This window comes from Eptatretus burgeri, chromosome 10 (genome assembly GCF_056783735.1).
Source record: "Eptatretus burgeri isolate ZD-2024b chromosome 10, Ebu_testis_v1, whole genome shotgun sequence".
NCBI classification, from domain to species: domain Eukaryota; kingdom Metazoa; phylum Chordata; class Myxini; order Myxiniformes; family Myxinidae; genus Eptatretus; species Eptatretus burgeri.
Window position 1 is genome coordinate 46,917,319 of NC_140970.1, and position 22,283 is coordinate 46,939,601.

At 42.7% G+C, this 22,283-nt stretch overlaps 1 protein-coding gene across 1 annotated transcript in view; it reads left to right on the forward strand.

Moving 5' to 3' along the window:
• Positions 1–2,930: 2,930 nt before the first annotated feature.
• LOC147018477 (serine/threonine-protein kinase B-raf-like) overlaps positions 2,931–22,283 on the forward strand; it is a 28,463-nt gene continuing 9,110 nt past the window's right edge. Inside the window, exons 1-9 of the mRNA XM_085898142.1 lie at positions 2,931–3,185; positions 5,851–5,954; positions 7,574–7,676; positions 12,633–12,781; positions 13,902–14,012; positions 14,127–14,344; positions 15,023–15,153; positions 15,249–15,366; positions 21,186–21,270. Coding sequence (XP_085754268.1) covers positions 3,027–3,185; positions 5,851–5,954; positions 7,574–7,676; positions 12,633–12,781; positions 13,902–14,012; positions 14,127–14,344; positions 15,023–15,153; positions 15,249–15,366; positions 21,186–21,270 — 1,178 coding nt within the window. The 5' untranslated portion in view covers positions 2,931–3,026. The remainder of the gene's footprint in view (positions 3,186–5,850; positions 5,955–7,573; positions 7,677–12,632; positions 12,782–13,901; positions 14,013–14,126; positions 14,345–15,022; positions 15,154–15,248; positions 15,367–21,185; positions 21,271–22,283) is intronic.

Consider the following 22,283-nt stretch of genomic DNA (forward strand, 5'->3'; position numbering starts at 1 on the left):
CATGGCATTGCGTTGCGTTACAAGGTGCTCCATCATTCATGTGGACATTACCTTTTGTGTTGCATCTGCTGACGTTAGGTGGTGGACCTTAAAGATCACATGTCCTACATAAAGCGTTGGTGAGTTTTCGCCACCAACATAAACAAATTGCCTATTACTCCCCAACTGAGCTCCAGTCGAACGTCAGGCTTGACCAGCCGGTTCGTGAAAGACTTGGGCCAAAATCATTCCCTCGCTGACCGGATAAGGTGTGAGAGATCGTGACTGTTAAATAAGAAGTAGTCGTGGTAGTAAGTAGATGTGGTACTTGTGACATGTTGAACTAATCACCTCGATCTTCATGCTGACTATCTCCAAACTCAGTATTGCCTGTGTTACAGCTCCAGTGATAAGAAAAGTTAATTGTGTGTTGATCAAAGTTTAAAGTAGAAAGGCACTCGGTGGAGCACATACCTATGCCACGTTATGCCTGATCCACGAGAACATATCGGGCCCAATACATATTTGAAATATCATGCTATACACTACAATATCATTTTTACCCTATCTCTCAATGGTGAAGAATCACTTTAAGAATTAAATAATTCTCGTATCCAGATCCGGATCCGCATTCGGATCTTCAACAGAATCGAATCAATTCGTCATGGTCACACACCCAACATGTCCATCAAGTTTCGTCCGAATCCGTCCACAACTTTTTGAGATATCGTGCTGTATATTAATTTAGCCCGATCTCTCAATGGTGAGGAAACACTTAAAAAATTATCGGATCTGGATCCAGATCTTCAAAATCGAATCATTTCGTCCTTGTCACACACCCAACCTGTCCACCAAGTTACATCCGAATCTGTCCACAATTTTTTGAGATATCCTGCTGTATGTAGTTTTTTGTCCTATTTCTCAATGGTGAAGAATCACTTTAAAAGTCCTAGTAGTCGGATCCGGATCCGGATCTTCACCAAAATCTAATCAATTCGTCCTTGTCACACTCTGAGCCTGTCCACAAAATTTCATCCGGATCTGTACACAACTTTTTGAGATATCCTGCACACAGACAAACAGACAAACAAACAAGCCGGTAGGTGGCGATGGGTCGCCGAGCATGGAAACTAAGATATAGAGCAAAATGGATGTCATATAGCGGATAGGGAATCACCTTAAGATTATGCATATCAAATCTCATCCAGTTCCATCTACTGATAACTACTCGGTATCCATTTGAATGAAAAGTACCGAAAATGCGGTTTGATATCGGAAATCCCCAAAGTTCGAGGGGGTGCTGTGGGTGAACAAAGATCTAAATTGAAAATCCAGCTCGATCGTTTGTGCACAATGTATTCCAGACGATCGGTGTGAATTTTCATGACCATAACCCTAGGAGGAGTAGCATTTGGCGCGAAGGCACCTCCAGCTCTCGCATATTATCGATTTTTGCACTAATTGACCTTTGACCCCTGACCTAAGCGAAATCGGTCAATATGTCGTGAGGCAAAGTTGTCGTACTCATTGAGTACCATGAACCTGCAAAGTTTCATTCGTATCGATGCACTCACCTGGTCGCAAGGGGGCCTTCAATTTTCGCCAATTTTCGTGCATACCCTAATTGTAGGGGGCGCTGCGGGTAAAGTATTCCATATAGCACAAAAACCGGAATATGTTTGATACAGCATCACCTGTAGATCATTCGTGCCAAATTTCATAACCCTACGTGGGATAATGGCTTTCGGAATTGATTTCGCGTGAACCGTACCGATTTTGAAGGTTTTTCGGTTGTTGCTAGGGAACCAAAGCGTCCCTAGCAACCATCACAATTTCCAAAGCACGAGGTCATAAGGTGTACCTACCACCCGAGTTTGGTCAAAATTCACCCACGTTTACTACCAATTATGCTGATGACAAACGAACAAACATCCAAACAAACAGACAGAATTACTGACAATAAGGGTCACCTATTTCGGCGACCCAACAGACAGATGGAGAGGGGTGAAAACACAACCTCCTTCACCTTCGGTGGCGGAGGTAATTATGAAATTTTCCGTCTCACCCAATAAAACGTTAAATACATTTCCATGTCTAGAGCAGTATGTCTGTTATAAACTTATTCATTGACATACAGCAGAAGGCTGCGGGGTAGCATCATTGGCTCTGGGCATGGCTGTTTTACCACTGATACAATGCCCTCTGCTGGTTCGAGCAGGAATATGGAATTTGTTAATGGTGCCAAAGATAGCTCCGTGTGAAGGACTCTGTGAAGAACACTGTGGGATCTTTCACGTCCACCAACTAACGCCAGTAGACAGGACATCCAGTTTAACGTCCATCCGAGAGACAACACACACATCGATGAATCACCCTGCCTGTGAAACACCGGGATGACAGTTTATAGCTGGGTCAGGATTCGAACCCAGACTTGGCAGCTTCGAGGCGAGTGTGCGTACCTCTAGGCCATCCTGTCAGCCCTGTTCTAAACCGATTGGAGGTTGATATATTTTAGCTTGATCGTTCATTTTGAGAAGCGTACAATGTTGCAAATGTAAGCATGGTAAATTGATGATTGGTGCTGACAGCAAATGTAACTTTTCTCTTACAATGATGTTGCGGTTTGTTCAGCAAGCATTTCTGTTCAGTCAGGTGTATCCAAAACTCTTTTTAAAGCTGTGTTCACCACACAAGATCCATTCAATCCACAAGTTTAGACCATGTATGCAATTTTTTTTTTTTTTAATAAAAAAACTGGTTTATTATGTGGTCAGAGTAAAAAACGAAAAGAGGTCGTGAAAGCTTCATGAAACTGAGCATGGGATGTGCCGTAGTTTCTATAGGAATAGTATCACGTGACAGTTGGCTAAAATTGGTTCAAACCAAGGTTCACATGCATTGTTGTATTCCGCTTGGGATCAGTTGCAAGCCATGTTTTGAGTGAGGGGAATTGGTATGTGTGTTGTGTGTAGGCCTACGAAGAGTATACCAGCAAGCTGGACGCCTTGCAGCAGCGGGAGCAGCGGTTGCTCGAGGTTATTTCCTACATGCCGGAGTTGACTGCCATCGGGGATGCTCAAGATGACGCTGTCTTCTCATCACCTCCTCCCGGGCATCTTATTTCCTTTGGGTCTGACTCCACGAGTCCTCATTCTCCTCTCCGGCCGACAGTCCGTGTCTTTCTTCCCAACAAGCAGCGAACTGTGGTATGATCCTGGCGGCGGGAGTCCATAAGTAAAGGGTAAACTGAATTTGATGCTTTCGGAATACAACATACCGGTGTCAGTGTTTGATTCCAGCTTTTCTCTCGGCGAGTAAACGATGATGTGCAGTTCCAAGCCACATTCTTCCACGTATGTATTCAACTGCTTTTCCCACAATTGCATCAATCATTGATGTGAAACAAGGAAAATTTCTCAACTGAGAATTGCTCGATTTGATCATGATTAAAATCTTTACTTCGTCCATCCTTGTAAATTACAGTAATACCTCGCTTGACACTCAGAATGCGTTCCTGGAAAAGAGAGCGCTAATCGAAAATGCGCTAAAATGGGTCATTATACCATTGTTTATATTAGAGATGGATTCGACATCGTTACTTCTTACACAGGAGCCGTACATGAGGGCTTCATTGGCGTATCGGTAATAGTGCTAATAATAATAATACAGATGGTAACTGGAACGGCACTCAGGAGAGCACATACCTCTGCCAGGCTGAACAGTTAACGTTTTGTATCCCACTGATAAGCTGTATCTGAACCAAAATCGAATCGGCTTGTTCTTGTCGCCAAACCAACTCATCCACCTAGTTTTGTGATAACTCATCCACAACTTTTTGAAATATCATGCTACATACAGTTTTTGCACCCATCTCTCAATGGTGAAGAATCACTTTTAAAAATAAAAAATAAATTCTCATATCCGGATCTGGATTTGGATCTTCACCAACATCAAATTCAGTCGTCCTGTCCACCACATTTCATCCAAATCCATCCACAACTTTTTTGAGATACCTTGTTTATACATACGAACCAGCTGGTCAAGCCTGACACACACACACACACACACACACACACACACACACACACACACACACACACACACACACACACACACACACACACACACACACACACACACACACACACACACACACACACACACATCAGATACATCTCATAACTGTTATGGTGAGTATCGCCGTGGATTATGTCCCACACGGTAAAACTTCATAATCCGCAAAGAACAACAGTCCGTCTGCCACCCAGACAATTGTTCCCGCTAATTTAAACCATTCAATCAGAAGGCACATAATGTGATCGGCGAGAAAATCAAAACGTGTGGAGTGTGACGAGCACTCCGCCGATCTCCATTGGGCATCGTCCTACACCAAAGGGTCACCTCCAACCGAGAGGCCTCAGCCTGGTGACTCTGTCAAACAGACAAAGATTACATGGTCAACATCAGTTAAACATCAAAGGGAGCTGCCTATCTGGATTTTGGGCTTGTTTGCACTCATCATGATGTTGACCATGTAATCTTTGTCTGACCTTTTCTACCTTTATTTACACATCGTAACCCACAACTTCCAAGTGAAAAACATTCTACAAATTTCAGGAAATTAATTAAAGATACAAAACTTGAATATCTTGGTCACAAAACCTGAGATTTTAATATGTAAAAGATGTGAAGATAAATCATTTCAAGAAAAAGATGAAAAACAAAAACAAATACTCCTGAGGTCAGAATTTAATTTAGAAAAGATCAAAAGTTTCTGTTATCTTGGAGACATGGTAGAGGTATCAGGAGGACCAGAATTATCCGTTAGATCAATAATAAAATCAGCTTGGAATAAGTGGAGACAACTATGTGGAATTATAAAACATACAATCAATCCGTTAAATGTGTAAATATTAGAGTTGATAAAGCCGGTATCAGACCGGTACTGATGTATGGAAATGAAACGTGGGCAATGTGGATTGAAGATATAAAAAGAACGGAAAGAACTGAGATGATGATGAGATGATGGATGAATGGATTGTCTGAGAAAGAATTCCACGTTAAGTTATCAGGAAGAGATTGAAAATAAACATTATTGAAGAAGTACTTAGGAAGAGAATATTTGGTTGGTATGCTCATGCGCAATGAAGGTGAGTTTGATGAAGCTGTAAAAAGCCATCGAGCTCGTGGTGGAAAGAAGGAAGCCAAGATGACGTCTTGAAAAGAGCGATCGAAACTGTCAATGAAGATGTGGAATGTTTGGGTTTCCCCAAAACTGATGCAATGGATATGGAGGAATGCCATCATTCAACTAACCTCCTGAAAAGGGGGAAAATGGGTGTAAAACTTGTTTGTTGTGCACAATGTCGAGGCTCGTAGAGGAGGTAAAATATAGAATGGATCAGTGTGGAGTAGAATAAAAGGAACAGTATAAGTAGAGAGAGAGAGAGGGGGTGGCACACCAACAGCAGGAATGAGAGGTACTTGGAGAAATAAGGCATGTGAGGAAGAATCAGGGCTAGGGAAGGACACGGGGGTGGACAAAATGGACACGGCCACAAATTCTCAGGAAGGGAAAGGTGAAAACTTGGCAAGAGATGGGCTGGAGAGGATTAACGGGTAAAAAAGTTCATGGTTTTAGATGGTGGTGGACAGCTGTTTCCAACTGCACAACATTTTTGTATTTACCGTTTTCGAATCTCAACTCCATCCACTGTACTGCTCGTGAACCCTTTACAATGTGGTGTAAGCATTAGCCTTCCTTTTCTTTCATATGAAGCATATGGCTGCAGGTTACATCATTTTCTGGTGGCGTGGTAGTGCCGCTGATAACCTTTAGATGCAAACAAATAGCCACTGTCTTCCTTGCAGGTACCGGCCCGCAGTGGGGTGTCGGTTCGTGAGAGTCTCATGAAGGCTTTGAAGATCAGAGGACTTTCCACGGAGTGTTGTGCTGTTTATCGGCTGCAGGGAGGGTGCGTTCAGGCTGTGGGCCATTGAGTGTGCTGTTTATTAAATATTTTATAAATCGCTTTGATTTCTAATCTGCTTTTTTTTTTTTACGGCTTTTAAAATCATTTAATTTGTGTTTTTCTTTTGTTGTTTTTTGACTGTTTAAAGCTTCTCAAGGTGGCATGGTTTCAACATATGCCTGGTGTTGGCATAATGGTTTGGGTGGTGGGCTTGTGATCCTAGGATCCTGAGTTCAAATCCCACTCAGCTGTTGAATTAATACCAGGTGGGATTGACTCTGCCTGTCATCCTTCTGTGGTCGACAATATGAGTGCCAGCTTGATGGTATCCTGTGTCGGAGTGGCGACCCATCCAGGATTGTGCCCAAGAGCCAAGGAGACTGCTTAGGCAGCACCAATGCTCTGCACAGAGTATGGTCCCAATGGATAGATGGATTGTTTCAACCCTGGCTTGTTTTCTTGAAAACTAGAATGGCATTCGGTAGAGCGCATACCTCCGTCTGCCCGAAAAGTTTATGCTTTGTATCCCACTGATAGTCCAGATCTGGATCCAGACCTGAGCCAAAATCGAATCAGCTGGTTCTTGTCACCTAACTCATCTTGTTTTGTCATAACTCGTCCCCAACTTTCTGAGATATCGTGCTATATATCGTTTTTGGCCCTATCTCTCAACGGTGAATAATCACATAAAAAATTCGAGTATCCGGATCCGGATCTTCACCAAAATCGAATCATTTCATCTTTGTTACGCACCAAACCTGCCCACCAAATTTCACCTGAATCTGTCCAATTTTTTTTTTTGAGATATCCTGTTCACAGACAAACAAACAGACAGGGGTGAAACCATAACATCCACCTTCGGTGGCAGAGGTAACAAGGACTGTACATCTGTGATCGTGACTCCAACGTCTTGTGACATTAACTGCTGATGTTTTATCATGGCTGTTACCATCAACACAGTCAATGCAGTTTGCTTTTCTGCTATACTTTGCAGTTTCCTCATTTATTTATCCTTCCCATTATGTCTCTCCTTCCTATGATTATTATTATCATCATCTGTTCTTTTGGTACTTTTCTTTTTTTGTCTTCAGGTTTTTTTCTAAAATGACAATACCAATACTCCTCGACGCCCCAACGACCCATTGTTCCTCATCCCTGCCTCCCTTTCCATTTTTTTTTTGGCTCCATTTATTTATTTATTTCAACCCATTCTCTCTCTCTCTCTCTCTCTCTCTCTCTCTCTCTCTCTCTCTCTCTCTCTCTCTCTCTCTCTCTCTCTCTCTCTCTCTCTCTCTCTCTCTCTCTCTCTCTCCCTCTCTCCCTCTCTCCCTCTGTCCCTCTGTCCCTCTCTCCCTCTCTCCCTCTCTCCCTCTCTCCCTCTCTCCCTCTCCTCCCTCTCCTCCTCTCTCCCTCTCTCCCTCTCTCCCTCTCTCCCTCTCTCTTTTCTCTCTCTCTCTCTGTCCTCTGTCTTGCTTTTACTTCCTTTTCTTCTGCTGACACTCCCTCCTTAATTTTATGACTCCTCCTTATTCCTCTTTGATTTATATTTATTTATTTTTCTTCTTTCCCTGCTATCTTTCTCAATTTCCATTCCTTTCTTGTGCCACCTTCCCCTTGTGCAGGCAAAAGCTTGTGATAGATTGGAACATGGATATGTCATGGCTGACAGGGGACGAGCTTTCTGTGGAGGTTCTGGAACATTTGCCTTTGACGACGCACAACTTCGTAAGTGTTGCAGCGGCAATAGTTCATTAATCCGTTGTTGGGTTGTTTGTATTTGTTTCACCACATCTGACACTGCAAGCATTTCCACGTATTGTGCTTTTATCTCAGCCCTATCACACCTCTGCGCTGTTTGATTCATTAACAGCAAATGCTGCTTCCCTTGGCACCGAATTACCCAGTTTATAATCGCATTGTATTACTTCAGCCCTGTGTCGGAGTGGCGACCCGTCCAGGATTGTGCCCACTAGCCAAGGAGACTGCTTAGGCAGCATCAACGCTCTGCACAGAGTATGGTCCCAATGGATGGATGGATGGATTTCTTCAGCTGTGGATATACGCAACTTGAAAGTGTTTGTGTGACAATGTCATATATTTGCATAAAAAGCAACAACATGACTATGAAAGGAGTTTAACAAGGGACTGGTTAACCCTGGAACACCAGGACTTAATTTTATTAACGTGCAAAACAAAAAGAAAACCAATGATGTTGTGTTGTTTCCGAGGATAGCACGAACAATTAATTAGGACCTATCTCGTACCTTTTGTGATTCACAAGTTGATTGTTTAATATCAAGTGTCTATCTCATTTTTTTTCTTTTTTTTAAGCAAGAAAATGGCGAAGAATGCATAGAATAGAAGGGGGGAGGGGGTGGGTGGAGGGAGTGTATAAATGTAAAATTTTTGTGGAAAGCCTCCGAAAAAATTGGCAGAAGGGGCAATCCAACACATTCAGGAAGTAAATCCTCGACATGAAATATAGTATTCATACATTTGCATCACAGAGGTAGGCCCGACTCATGACGCTTTTCAGCCAAGGGGACATCATACAAGGAACTTGGACATGGCAGGAGGCCACTTGGCCCATCATGCCGGCACTCCGTTCACACCACGTTGACTCAATCCATAACTTCATCGACTTGGTTTCATTGGGTGGGGGATGAGTAGGAGTGTGGAGGGGAGCAGTGTGACAGATAAAGTGTTGTTTATTTGTAGGTGGGGGGAAGCATTGCTTTTTGAAAATGTATTGGTATTTGCTTTGCATCGTCTGGCACAGAGTTTTCATTGTTTATTTGCTTTGAACAATGCATTATTTATTTCTGCCTCCTTTTCCAGTCCGTCATATATATATATATATATATATATATATATATATATATATATATATATATATATATATATATATATATATATATATATATATATATATATATATATATATATATATATATATATATATATAGAGCTACAAACAAACATGACATAATAGTGACCGAAGCTTTTTGTGCTGCACTCTTCAGGGTAAAAATCACAGCAAGTGAAGAAGAAGTGAAGGCGCGTGCTTTATACGCAGGTCTCAATAAGGTAGACGCTGATTGGTTCAACCGTAATGACGTCACGGTTAATCCGAACGCACATTAGTCGGCTCATCGTCTTCACCTCGAGCTCCCATTGGCTGGAGCAGAGTTCGTCGATGATTGACGTTTGCAACCACATCCCGGAGAGCGGGGGGATGGGTTTCCCCAAAGGTCCATTCACCATTTGTTACTGTACTTTCCTTGATCTTTGCTGATGTTCAGTGTAACAACTCAACTTTCTCTGAAGTGCCCAAGAGTTGAAGACCTTTTGTTCGCAATGTAGCTTGTATCTAGGAAGTCACTCGTGGACTTGGCTTTTGTGGACGCCATATTGGTGGTCATTTCGGAGAGAGCAGGATTTCAGGTGGGTGAAAAGTTTTTTTTTTTATTGATTGGACTCTATAACCTTGGAGATATTGGAGGTCCAGGCGATTGGATTGTCAGATGTCGCCCTTCTTTGGGACAGGGCAGACATAGGTGTGCTTCCAATCAATTGGGAATAATGAGAACAACAAGATAAGGACTGTTTTTTTGTATGTGTCCTTTTTGCCAGTCTTCATTTTCTGGGCTTGTTGTGACAACCACCAATCAGGAGCTGTGCCCATCAGTGGGATACAAAACGTAAACTGTTCAGCCTGGCGGAGGTATGCGCTCTACCAAGTGCCGTTCTAGTATCATCATGGGTCACCTCAGTCGGATTGTATGAACACCACTCTTGTTTACATGCAGCTGGCTATTTTGGCTGACTATGGACACTTCAAATACAAATGCTTCCTGAAGTCCAAGAGTATACAGGATGTAACTTTAAGGGATGCTTCTCCAGAAATGTGGGTTTTTGAAGAAATGCAGGATTTTTGGTGGGGAAGATCAGGTCGACAGGCAGCAGCCTCTTCACATTCTGCAGATCTTGATAGAATCAGGAGCTGGCTTTACACTTGGAATATGTATTTCAACCCTGGCAAATTCCACACCCTGTCTCTCCAAAACGACTGTCTGGCAAACCCTCCCATCTTCTTCCTTGACAAACCTCTCAACAAAGTTGAGTTCCTCAAAGTTTTGGGCCTCACCAGCTGACACAATCTCTTGGGAAAATCCCATAGTGGAGTTGGCCTCCAAGGCCAGCTGCTGACTGAGCATCTTGCATCATGCCATATCCTTCCTTGGTAAATCTGAACTTTACAACTTACATGGCCTTCATCTGGAGCTCCATTGAGTACTGCTATCCCCTTTGTGCAGGCCTCCTCGCCTCACACCTTTCATGCCTTGATGCCGTGGATTCCAAGGCCCACAAAATCAATGGGCTCTCCCGCACTGATGCTGATTCTCTGCGTCTGTTGCAGACAGGTTGGTATCTTCTTCCACTTTTTTGTGGTCTTGCACCCTATGCCCTTTCTCTGCTTTGCCAGTAACCCACTTCTGGGAAAATCTCCAAATCGAGGCTCACTGCTTACCTCTACATATTTGTTATTCTGCTTATGGAACCAACTTCCACAGTTTGTTCCGTGTGACTCTTCTCTTCCCCTCTTTTGCCCAGACCTCAGTGCAGCTCTTGAACAACCGGAGGATGGGAAAATGTTTCCCTGCATTGCCACCAATCTCCCCAAAATGATCATTCATAAGCTCATCAACAGCACTTTATGAGACTTGAACTCTTTTGTCACCTTTCTCCTCAACAACCTCTACTATTCCCTTTTTATTCTAAAGTGACTGCAATTGTTTATAGGATGGAACCTATCTAATGACTGCGAATAAGATAGCTCCATTCCATTCCAACCTGGACCTCCCCTCCACCCCACCTATATGGGTGGATTGCTTCCATGCTCAGATCACCCTTGACCCCCTCCAGGTCAGAAACAAGCCCAGTACTCCTGCACCCATATGGTTCCATTTTGAAGCTTCTCAAGGCTCTGAAGTCTTTATCTGCTCAAAGCTCTCAGATGGCTTGTGGGGAGAATACAATTTTGTCATTGACAATGAGACAATAAAACATTGTCATGCAGCCAAAGACATGGCTTAGATTATAAAACTACACAATATACCAATTAAAAAGCAATAAGCAATATTGGTGGGATGAGGGAGGAGAATGGATGGGAGGAGGGAGGGGAAGGGATGGGAGGAGGGAGGGGAAGGGATAGGATGAGGAAGGGGAAGGGATGGGATGAGGAAGGGGAAGGCATGGGAAGAGGGAGGGGAAGGCATGGGAGGAGGGAGGGGAGGGGAAGGGATTGGAGGAGTGAGGGGAAGAGATGGGAGGAGGGAGGGGAAGGGATGGGATGAGGGAGGGGAAGGGATGGGAGGGGAAGGCATCAGAGGGGGAGGGGAAGGGATGGGAGGGGAAGGCATCAGAGGGGGAGGGGAAGGGATGGGATGAGAGAGGGAAGGTGTGGTCGGAGGCACCTGGTGTTACCTGGCAACACTGGGCACCCCTGCCAGTATTAAATAAAATACAGCATATACTCTGGATTGCTGCACTACCTGGATGAAATTTTAATAAGTGACTTTTATTTAACAAATGAAAACAGGAAATCTACTCTGATAGTTTGACTTTTACTTCTCAAAGCAAATAGGTTCCGTGTTTAGTGTGTTCAACTCAACGCGAGAGAACACAGAACGTAGTGGTTGTCACTTTATCCATTGATGTCTGTAAACATCCACTCGACTTTTTCGATCACATCTGCATGCTTCCACCCATTTTCTAACATTTCCTTCAATAATTCATACAGTTTACACCATATGCATGCAGCATTTCCCAAAAGATGCCAGCTGCCTTGAGAAATTTTGCACAAATTGGTGTCCACTGCTCGCTGCTCTTATCACGTGCTCGACTGCAATAGACCGGTCATCTTGAACTGTTCAGCAACATGTGACCTCTGGTGGCAATGAAACTCAACAATACATGAGAGTCACATATACTGCAGCAAGAAGTGTTGTGGGTTTCATCAGTCTGGAAATGTCATTCACATTTCAAAATTAAAAAAAAAAAATACAATCATACCTCTTATAGCGCTACCTCTTAGAACGCTGTTTCATATTACACTCGAAGAAGAAAATATTCATAAAAAAAAAAATGGGGAAAAAAAATGCAAAAGTAATTGAAAATAATTGTTCAAAAGGTGTACAAGTACTGCATAGTACGTACCAATGAAACATAACAGCTGCTACGTCGTCATGAGTCAATGAGATTGAAGCACTCTCAGCCAATCGGCGAGCATCTCCTTACATGTGTTGTTTACAGTAAAATACATTTTAAAAATGTTTTTATGTTATGTTGCATGATTAACAAAGTTGTTTTTTTTTACTGATAAAACTCGGTTATAATATCTGTACATAGTGATATTGATGCCCAATGAAGCCGTCCTATTGCGTTCATACTTCGTGTACACATGCTCGGAGAACCTTTCTCCATCGGCACAATGTTATAATGACTTCTTATAGCGCGATTTTCACATAGCGCTCACCCCTCTGGAACACATCCTGAGCGTTTATAAGATGTATGATAATAGTCTTGTTGAACCACCTTCATGTATACTGCAATAATACATACCATGCCTTGATGACAGGTTCCATCACTGATGCATACTATGCCATGCCATGATGCTAGGTACGCAAGACTTACTTCACCCTGGCATTTTGCGATTTCTGCCGCAAGCTGCTGTTCCAGGGATTCCGATGCCAGGCTTGTGGATACAAATTCCACCAGCGTTGTTCCACTGAGGTGCCCATGATGTGTGTCAACGTTGACCAGTTAGGGTGAGACGCTGTGTTGTGCTCTTATTAACAATCGAAAATTTTAAAACTGTAGCAGAATCAGTTATGGTGAATGTAAATACCAGGATATGCAGGAATTGATGAACTCGAGCGTATGGGAATAGGAGGATCACATAGTTGTGCATGGAAATCAGTGTTAGGCCCAACGAGTGTTTAAAATGTTGTTTTTGTTTTTTTCCAATCTTGAGTAATAATATGTTGTTTTTTTATATAGTGGTCTGATCTCACCTTTTAAGACTGGGAAGAATTCAGGTTAAGCAAGCTGGTAAACTATACAGGACCTTGTCCCGTTTTGGGAATTGGTCCAGGGTATCAGCCTCCAACAGTAAACTTGGATTTGTTGATTTTTTTTTTTGGTTATTGATAAAAATGGTTTACTTATGGATGCAAAAGAAAAGGTAGAGGAGGCATAAATTGAGAGGAGAAGAGGACAGGATAAGATGCAAAAGACTATCGGGGAGTAAGGAATGGAATGAGAAGAAAATGAAAAGATAGGAAGTTGGGAAGGATTGGGAGGGGTCGTGAAGGCATCAAAAATTCCACTGTTTTTGCATTCATAATATGTATGTATCCCTTAACCCTTTGAACCCTGAGCTCCTTGGACTTTTGGCTCCCCCCACCCTGGGCTCCGTGGAAAAAAATCATGCCACCTGAGTGTATGGAGGTTTGAATAGCAGCTGGTAAACCGGCTGCTCGGGTATGTGGAGGTTTAAATAGCGGCTGGTAATACGGCTGCTCGGGTTCAAAGGGTTAAATAGTTTCTGTGTCAATCAGAAGCAAAGCATTTCTTGAAACAGTTTTCAGAACAAGACGGCGAATTGATTTGTAGAACCCCTAATAAGAAAACACATTTGATCCTCAAACGTTCGACCCTGTATGGGATCGTCTTATGTTGCTCCTCCTCCCCTCTCCAACCTCCAACCTCTATCCTCCTCAAGCCACCCAAGTTGTTTTATAAACAGATTGTGGTTTCTCGGTAGCCACGTGGTGCCCAAAAATGGAATTGTTTGTCACGTGACACATTGGTTATGTATAAGCAAAGTCACTGAGCTCCGATCATATGATGTGCTCTTGGTTAGCATGGCTTTGTGTGTTTTTGCAGTTTTGTAGAAAACTTTCGAAGGGAGCCATTCTCACCTATTGGAGTCATTCAGGTTTCTTCCGAACAACCAGCTACCCCTTCATCAGCACCCACACCAGGAGTTTATGGAAGGTGGGCTCTGAACCCAATTTTTTTTCATCTCATTGAATATTATTATTATAATCATCATGTTCGATATCATTTGATCATCCAGTGGAATTTTCTTGTCACTCATGTCTATTCCAGCCGATGTTCAGGCACGACGCGCTCTATTCCCATCCCGTATCGCTTGGCCATGGAGCCAGAGAGGTGTGGAGGACATGGAGATGACGATAGGTGTTCTGCATTTGCGGGAAGGGAGCGATCCACCTCTGCCCCTAATGTGCACACTGGAATTGTGCCCATCAACCTGTCACAAATGCAGGACCTAATACGAGGCTACTCCCAACACCCAAACTCACCCGGTGAGCTGTCTCAAATCTGGGTACTGGTTTATTGATATGGAGTTGTCATTTGCACATGATGATCTCCACAACTGTGCACCTGGCATTTAAAAATGTTTTTTTTTTAACTATTTATTGATTTGTTTATTAATTTATTTATTTACAGGATGCTTTATTTATTTTTATTTACAGTATGCACTTAAAACTCCACACATTATATCTCTTTATTGAAGAACAAACGATGCTAATCTTTTGTATTTATACTCGTTCTTTATCTTAATGGGACTTGAAAGATTTATGGAACAATAGGTTGTCTACAATTGCCTGTTGTGCTATTATTGATGCTGTGGGCTCGTTGAGATCTCAGGTGAACTCTGAGTTTGGGATCTTAAGACGAATGTGAAATGAATAGGAAAAGCAGAGGCTCAACTCTTAATCTTTCGGGTCATTTTTATTATTGTATATATTTTTTTCTTCTCATCTCTGTTTGCCTTTCATTGGTTGATCTGTATTTCATACTTACATGCAGCATTGCTTTGATTGTTTACCTATTAGGAAGATGGGATGAAATTTGGAATAAAATAAAAAAAATCTCATTCAGATGATATATTTCTCAACGTTGTGTATTATATGTTGTGCATGTAATTTTACAACTTCTCCAAAATCATCCTGAACTGTTCTCTTCTTGCTGCCATTTAGCTGTGGTTTCTGGCCTGTCCACCACACCACCTGCTGTGCTTCCCGGAGCTAGGGCCAGTGGAAAACCCACATCTCGCTCGACTGGTTCTCGAGACTCATTTAGCTCTCCACCAGAGGGACGCCCACGGATAGTGAGTCCTTTTCCTATTTGCGGGAACTTATCATTTTTTGCTCATTATCCATTGGTTGGAAATGTTGAACGACCTGTTTCTCGCCCACCTTTCAGAGGTCTTTTGGCCGCCGTGACTCCAGTGACGATTGGGAGATACCTGAGGGACAAATATCTTTTGGACAACGAATTGGCACTGGTTCTTTTGGAACGGTCTTCAAGGGGAAGTGGCATGGTCAGTCTGTTTTTAAAATATATATATTTTAATAAATTATCATTGCGTATTTCAAAAGGGTTTGAAATTAAGCACGCTCGTTGGTCTCCAAAGCAATAATTGTTTTCAATTTTGCTTTTTATAAGCTTAATATCGACATTGTTTCTTTCATGGTGTTACTTTCATGCCTGGTGTTGGCTTAATGGTTTGGGTGGCGGGCTTTGGATCCTAGAGTCCTGAGTTCAAATCCCGCTCAGCTGTTGAATTAATACCACGTGGGGTTAACTCGACCTGTCATCCTTCCGAGGTCGGCAAAATGAGTTCCAGCATGCTGGTATCCTGTGTCGGAGTGGCGACCCGTCCAGGATTGTGCCCAATAGCCAAGGAGACTGCTTAGACAGCACGAACACTCTGCACAGAGTATGATCCCAATCTCCTCCTTTCTGAGGAAAAGAGAGGAAATGAAAATTGAACCTAAAAATAGAGTGTTTGCTTTTGTGGGTCTGAGAGGCCGTGCACAGATGAGTGCGGGTGGAAAGCCGAACTAGAATTTGAAAAAAAAAAAAACTTTTGAGACATCGAGGAAGATGGGATTACACGTTGACAATTGAAAATTCAGAAAAGAGTTTTCAATCTCAGGATCCATATGAAGCCTTTGTTCAGTTGCATCACAAAATGGTTGTAGTACTTGAACTCCGCACATTTCAAACCATAGTGCATCCTTCCGAGGTCGGCAAGCAACCATCGTGCTCATCCTGACATTGGTTTCAACATCAGTGTCATCAGGGATCTGTGAAGACAAGCCCTGCGTTTAGCATGAGGTACACTATTAAATGAATTGGCATTTCAAAAGTAATCTATACTAATACCATTCCTTTCATGCCATGAGGCACATAGGGCTGCTGAGGCAGTTTCATTGGCAAGGAGAACATTTCTGGATGGGTCGCCACTCCAATGCAGGTTACCCCAAATGGTTATTACCCCAGTAAGCTGGAACTCATTTTGTTGACTTCGGAAGGATGACAGGCTGTGTCAACCCCATCCATCCATTGTGACCATACTCTGTACAGAGCGTCGATGCTGCCGAAGCAGTCTCCTTGGCTGTTGGGCACAATCCTGGATGGGTCGTCACTCCGACGCAGGATACTCGAGTGGCTCAACCATCCCAGCAAACTGGTACTCATTTTGCCGACCTCGGAAGGATGGCCGGCTGACCTGGTGTTAATTCAACGGCCTGATAGGGGCTTGAACTCAAGACCTTAGGATCTTAAGTCAGCCACCTTAACCATTTAGCCAACACCAGTATCATTTCTAAAGTATGCTCATAAAAATAGAAATTAAACTTCTTCCAGGAGAAGATTTTAATACAGTTCGGAAATGTCACAGTAAATAATACAGAGATCCCAAAATGCTGTAAAACCAAAGCGATACAGCCAGTTTGAGATTTTATCTTTTAATAATGGTTCAGAGGTCAACGTTTCAACCACAGAATGTTTTGTTCAAACAAAGTGGTCTTCAACTGGACACATTTGCCAAGCCTTAATGTTGTTGCGGTTCTCGGAACCCCATGCATACAACAGATAGGTGTCCCGAGACAGTTATGCCATTAATATACGTGCAGATAGACCCCTTCCTCTAGTGGGAAGACAAGGGAGTGCGTTGCGATGGTCTAATAGTTAGGTGATTAAATCATTTTTCCCTTTTTATTTCAGCCCCACTCTTTTTCTTTTCTGAGGCAAAATCCCGACGTGCACTTTGGGTTGGACTAGCGCTTTGAGCTTCCACTGTCTCCCCGAAACCAGACGTGCGGCGAGTCACGTATGCTTTAGCACCCAGGTGGGCGGGCTGGACCGGCGTCTGCCCAAAACCCGGCCCAGGCTGGCGGACCACGTGAGGGGTCGGGGCCGGTCAGAACGCTGACTCAGGCGATGACGTCGGATTCGGCATGACCCCTCCCCCGAGCTTCGGGCTCTATAAAACACGGAGAAGTCCTCCGTAAAAGGGAAGTGTTGTGTTCGGTGTGGGTGTTCTTCACGCGGAGTGTTCCTGCTTCTTGACTCCGCCCACCTTTCGCCTTGACGAACCGCCTCCACCTACTGCTCCACCCTCGTCCTCTGGACTCCGCCCTTCTCCACTCAAGAACACAATCTCCACACGTGCAGCTGTGGTCAGAACAACGCGAATATTGTCGGGTACTGCACCACAGAGTGTTCCTCCCACGAAACGCCCAGGTACCAAGAGCTATAACCTCAGCCCCCTCCCTCCCTGGCTGCAAAAGTCCCTTTTTCATTGGGGTTTCTTTTTCTGTGTGTGTGTCTAAGTGTGCTGGCGCCTGTCTGTTAAGTAAGCCTGTAGAAGATCCTTATTGTTGTTACTGTTAATAATCTCACGTCAAGTCTACACTGTGTCTGCTTAGTAAGTTGCTTGTATTATTGTCGCACCACACGTCTCTCCTGTTTCCCTGCATTACATACCCAATAAATCTTTGTTGTGCCACATGCTTTTCCTCGCTCGCTTATAAATAAATAATTGTCATGAGAAATGTTCCCAGCTCGCCTTTGTCTTTTGTCTCATTGGTCCAGCATGGTTCGGATCTAAGTTTAGCCGTGTCTTTATTCCCAACGATCCGTTCCTACTTTAGCCGGTACGTCCTTGGCAGTGCCGCTTGGCTGCATTCGATCCGGAAAGGTGATCCGATCCGATAGAGTTATCCGGTTCGGACAAGGCATACCGAGGGCATGGTTCCCCGGTGGTTAAATCGCGTGATTAATTAGATAACCCGATTCCATAGATGGGAGGACCCTAGGTCACACGGTTGAGTTATTGGCATCCACGGTCGGTTAAGCGACCCGCCGCGTCACGGAATTATCCCTGAGCGACGGCCTACAATTCTGGGGAGTCTGGTGGGAATCGACGTAGCTTCCTCCACGTAGTGGTCTTCTCACCCGACCCCGCCGGCCCGCAAGAATATATACCCGTGGGGGCTGGGGGGGGGGTGTACGAGTGATGAAGGGATGTGCAGAATTCATGAGGTGGTTGGGAAAAGTATGGAAACAAAGTTGGCATGGGTGGGCCAGTTGTAGACATGACTGAGGTACGTGTCTGCAAAGTATGAGAAAATTGTGCTGTATGTCTTGCAGCCTTTCCGGCAGACACATGCCACCCGAATTCACCCTTCTCCTTCTCACTCTTCGTCTTCCCTAATACACCCCCCTGGATTCTTCTTGTGCCTCACCTCATTCCTTCCCCCTCTTTTCCCCTCTCCTTCTCTCATGAGGGGTATATTTAAGGCCTGGCAAATGTCTTGCTTCAGTCCAGTTGAAAGCCACTGATCAACAATTGGACTTTTATGTGGTACTAGATGACCCGTGAACCCGTTGGTTCCCGTTGTGACAGCGATTGATGAAAAAAATCATTTCAAGAAAAAAAAGACAGCTCCAGTGTACGATACCGCTGAGGTTATTTGCATTGATCAAATACTCCCGAAGAGTACTTCACTGAATTGGGAATTGACTTTTTAAATATTTTTTTTTCGTTGCCTGATTTGAACGAATCTTGATACTGCACACCGCAGGCGAATGGTGAGTAAGGTGGCCCTAAAAAATTTGCGCTATCGTGTACTGTTTTTTCTGTATTTCGGGAACATACATATATATATATATATATATATATATGTATATATATATATATTTATATATATATGTATATATATATATATATATATATATATATATATATTTATATATACATACAAGATGAGAGTTTTAGTAATATATAGATGAGGATCATCCTGTTTGTAGGAAGCACCACCTTCATGAGTTACGGTTAAACAGAGTTCTACCCACGCAGGCAATTTGCATCTCAACCAGGATACCTGCCAAAAGGCCTACTGTTTGTTTTTTTTTGTTGTTGTTGAAGAGTGGAAGTACTCGTTAGACAGACAGCTTGATGTTCTGAAAGAACGGTGTGCTTTACCAAATGACACAATTAGGCATCACACAACAATTCTATCGATTGTGGAGCTAAATAATGAAGGATATAATTTAGTTTTACTTGTACTCTTCCTTGAAGTGAATAATGCGATCATTACCATGCTAGACAAGGTTAGAAAAGTGGTGAGTAGATTGGCGAATCAGAATTGGCATTTTCTTTTACGGCTGTTGGTAATCTATTGGTTAGAACGGGACAAAAAAAAATATGGGACGGTCATCCAACCAAGATATTCTAGTTTTATATTTTTAATTAATTTTCTGAAATTTGTTAACCTCCGCCATCGAAGATGGACGGAGGCTTCTGTTTTCACCCATCTGTTTGTTTGTTTGTTTGTGAACAGTATTACGGAAAAACTCCTGGACGGATTTCGACGAAACTTGGTGGGGGGGTTAGGTATGGTCCAAGGATCATGCCATTAGATTTTGGACTTGGTCCAAAGTCCAATATGGCCGCTATGGCGGCCATTTTGAAAAAAATATTTGAATTTTTGTTTTTGCATTTCTACATGTTTTAAGTGATTTCCAACCAAAAATAAAATAAATTTGTTAGAGAAAAAAAAACAGAAAATTTTGCAACTTAAAAAAAAAAAATTTCGATTTTATTTGAAAAATATTTGAATTTTTTTTTGCATTCCTACATGTTTTAAGTGATTTCCACCCCCCCCCCCAAAAAAAAATTTAGAGAAAAAAAATTACAAATTTTGCACCTTTTTTTTTCAAAAAAAATTTCTACATGCACGTCGATCTAGGTTAGTTTATTCAATCGTGGTTCAGTAGAGTCTGATCCGTTTTTACCTACAATGAATAGGATATCAGGTTCACTCAAGTGACCCAGCAGTATTGGCGGCGGAGGTTTTGCACTCCACCGAGTTCTTCCTCTCTAGTTTAATTTGTTTTTCACTTGGAAGTTGTGGGTTACGATGTGTAAATAAAGGTGGGGAAAAATCTCATTTAATGCAATTTCATTCCAGGCTTTAAGGCAACAAAAGTTGAAAAATTTTAAAGGGTGTGTAGACTTTCTATCTATCGGCACTGTATGACGTAAACAACTTGGTGTTACGTTTCACCACCAGTCCTCTCCATATACCACAAACCTCTTCCTTCCTTCCTTTGTCTCTTTACTTCCATCTCCTCTCATTCTCCTTTCTGCTCCTTCCTTCAAACATTTTCTACCCTCCATAATTTATTCTTGATCCTTCTCCTTTTATTTCATTTATAATTTTTACAGTATGTTCGATGTAATACCCCCATCCCCACTCCCAATCTCCATTTGTGAATGCAATGTTTTTTATGGCTATTCACCATAATTTTAAAATGATATAACCATTATAGATGTCTTCTCAATTTCTTCAATAGTTTGTTATAGGAAAAAAACACCTTTTGTGAAGTTATTTTATTGCAGCTCAAATTAATTATAGAAATATATTTGTTTTGGTTTAAAATATATATAATATATCGAAACATGTGGAGTGTGACGAGCACTCCCCCGATCTCCATTGGACACAGTTCACACCAAAATGTCACCTCCAACCCAGAGGCCTCGGCCCAGCGACTCTGTCAAACAGACAATTACATGGTCAACATCAGTTAAACATCAAACGGAGCCGCCTCCCCGGATTTCGGGCTTGTCACACTCCACATGTTTTGATTTACCTGCCGGTCACATCATGTGACTTCTGGTTGAATGGCTTGCATTAGCGGAAACAATCGTCTGGGTGGCAGACGGACGGTTGTCCTTTGTGGATTAGGCGGTTTTACCATGTGAGACATAATCCCCAATGATGCTCACCATAACAGTCAAGAGGTGTGTCTGACATATGTATTTTTTTCTTTTCTTTCTACCAACAGGCGATGTTGCAGTCAAAGTGTTGAACCTGACCGATCCCACGCCCCAACAACTCCAAGCCTTCCGCAATGAAGTCGGGGTGCTCAGGTGAAATAGTCAGCCCCCTGTTCTTAAAAGTGTACAACAAAATGAAGTTTGAGAATACGACTGTGTTTGTCCGTTCATCTCGTGGTCCAAAATAAAATGGAAAAACTCCAAATCACCTATTTCAGTGAAGGTAGACATGTCTCGTCAGTGATTAGCTCTGGAGAATACATGTGACATTGCTAGACCACTTGTGCTTCCACAGCTTCGGCCAAATGATATACAGTGCACTTTTTTTAATCTCTCTAAGGCAGTGAACCGTATTGCTCAACAACCAGATGCATGGTCAACTACTTTCATTCATTGTTGCTTTTGGGACAACAAGACAGTGGGAAATTGATTTTGGTTGGACATTGTCGACACATTGCGTACCTCCACATCGTCCTGGGCTCGCAGAGAACCAGCTGTGAATCATGCCCAGTAATTTTGGCAATGTTAAAGTTTCGAAACTTTGATCTTGTTGCTTATGAAGGATAACACTGTAATAACTAGAACGGCACTCGGTAGAGCGCATACCCCTGCCAGGTTAAGTAGTTTACATTCTGTATCCCACTGATAGGCCAGATCTGGATCTGGACCTGAACCAAAATCTTATTGGCTTATTCTTGTCACCTACTCAACTCATCCACCAAGTTTTGTCATAATCAATCTACAACTTTTGATGTATCATGCTTGATATCGTCTTTGGCCTTTAAAATGGCCGATCTCTCAATGGTGAAGAATCACTTTAAAACTTCTCGTATCCAGATCCAGATCTTCACCAAAATTGAATCAATTCTTCCTTGTCACACACCCAACCTGTCCACTAAGTTTCGTCCAAATCCATCCATAACTTTTTGAGATATCCTGCTCACAAACAGACAAACAAACAGACAGAAAAGCAGGGGTGAAACTAGAATGGTGCTCGGTAGAGCACATACCCCCGTCAGGCTGAACATTTTACTTTTTGTATCCCACGAATAGGCCAGATCTGTATCTGGACCTTAACCTTAACCAAAATCAAATCGGCTTGTTCT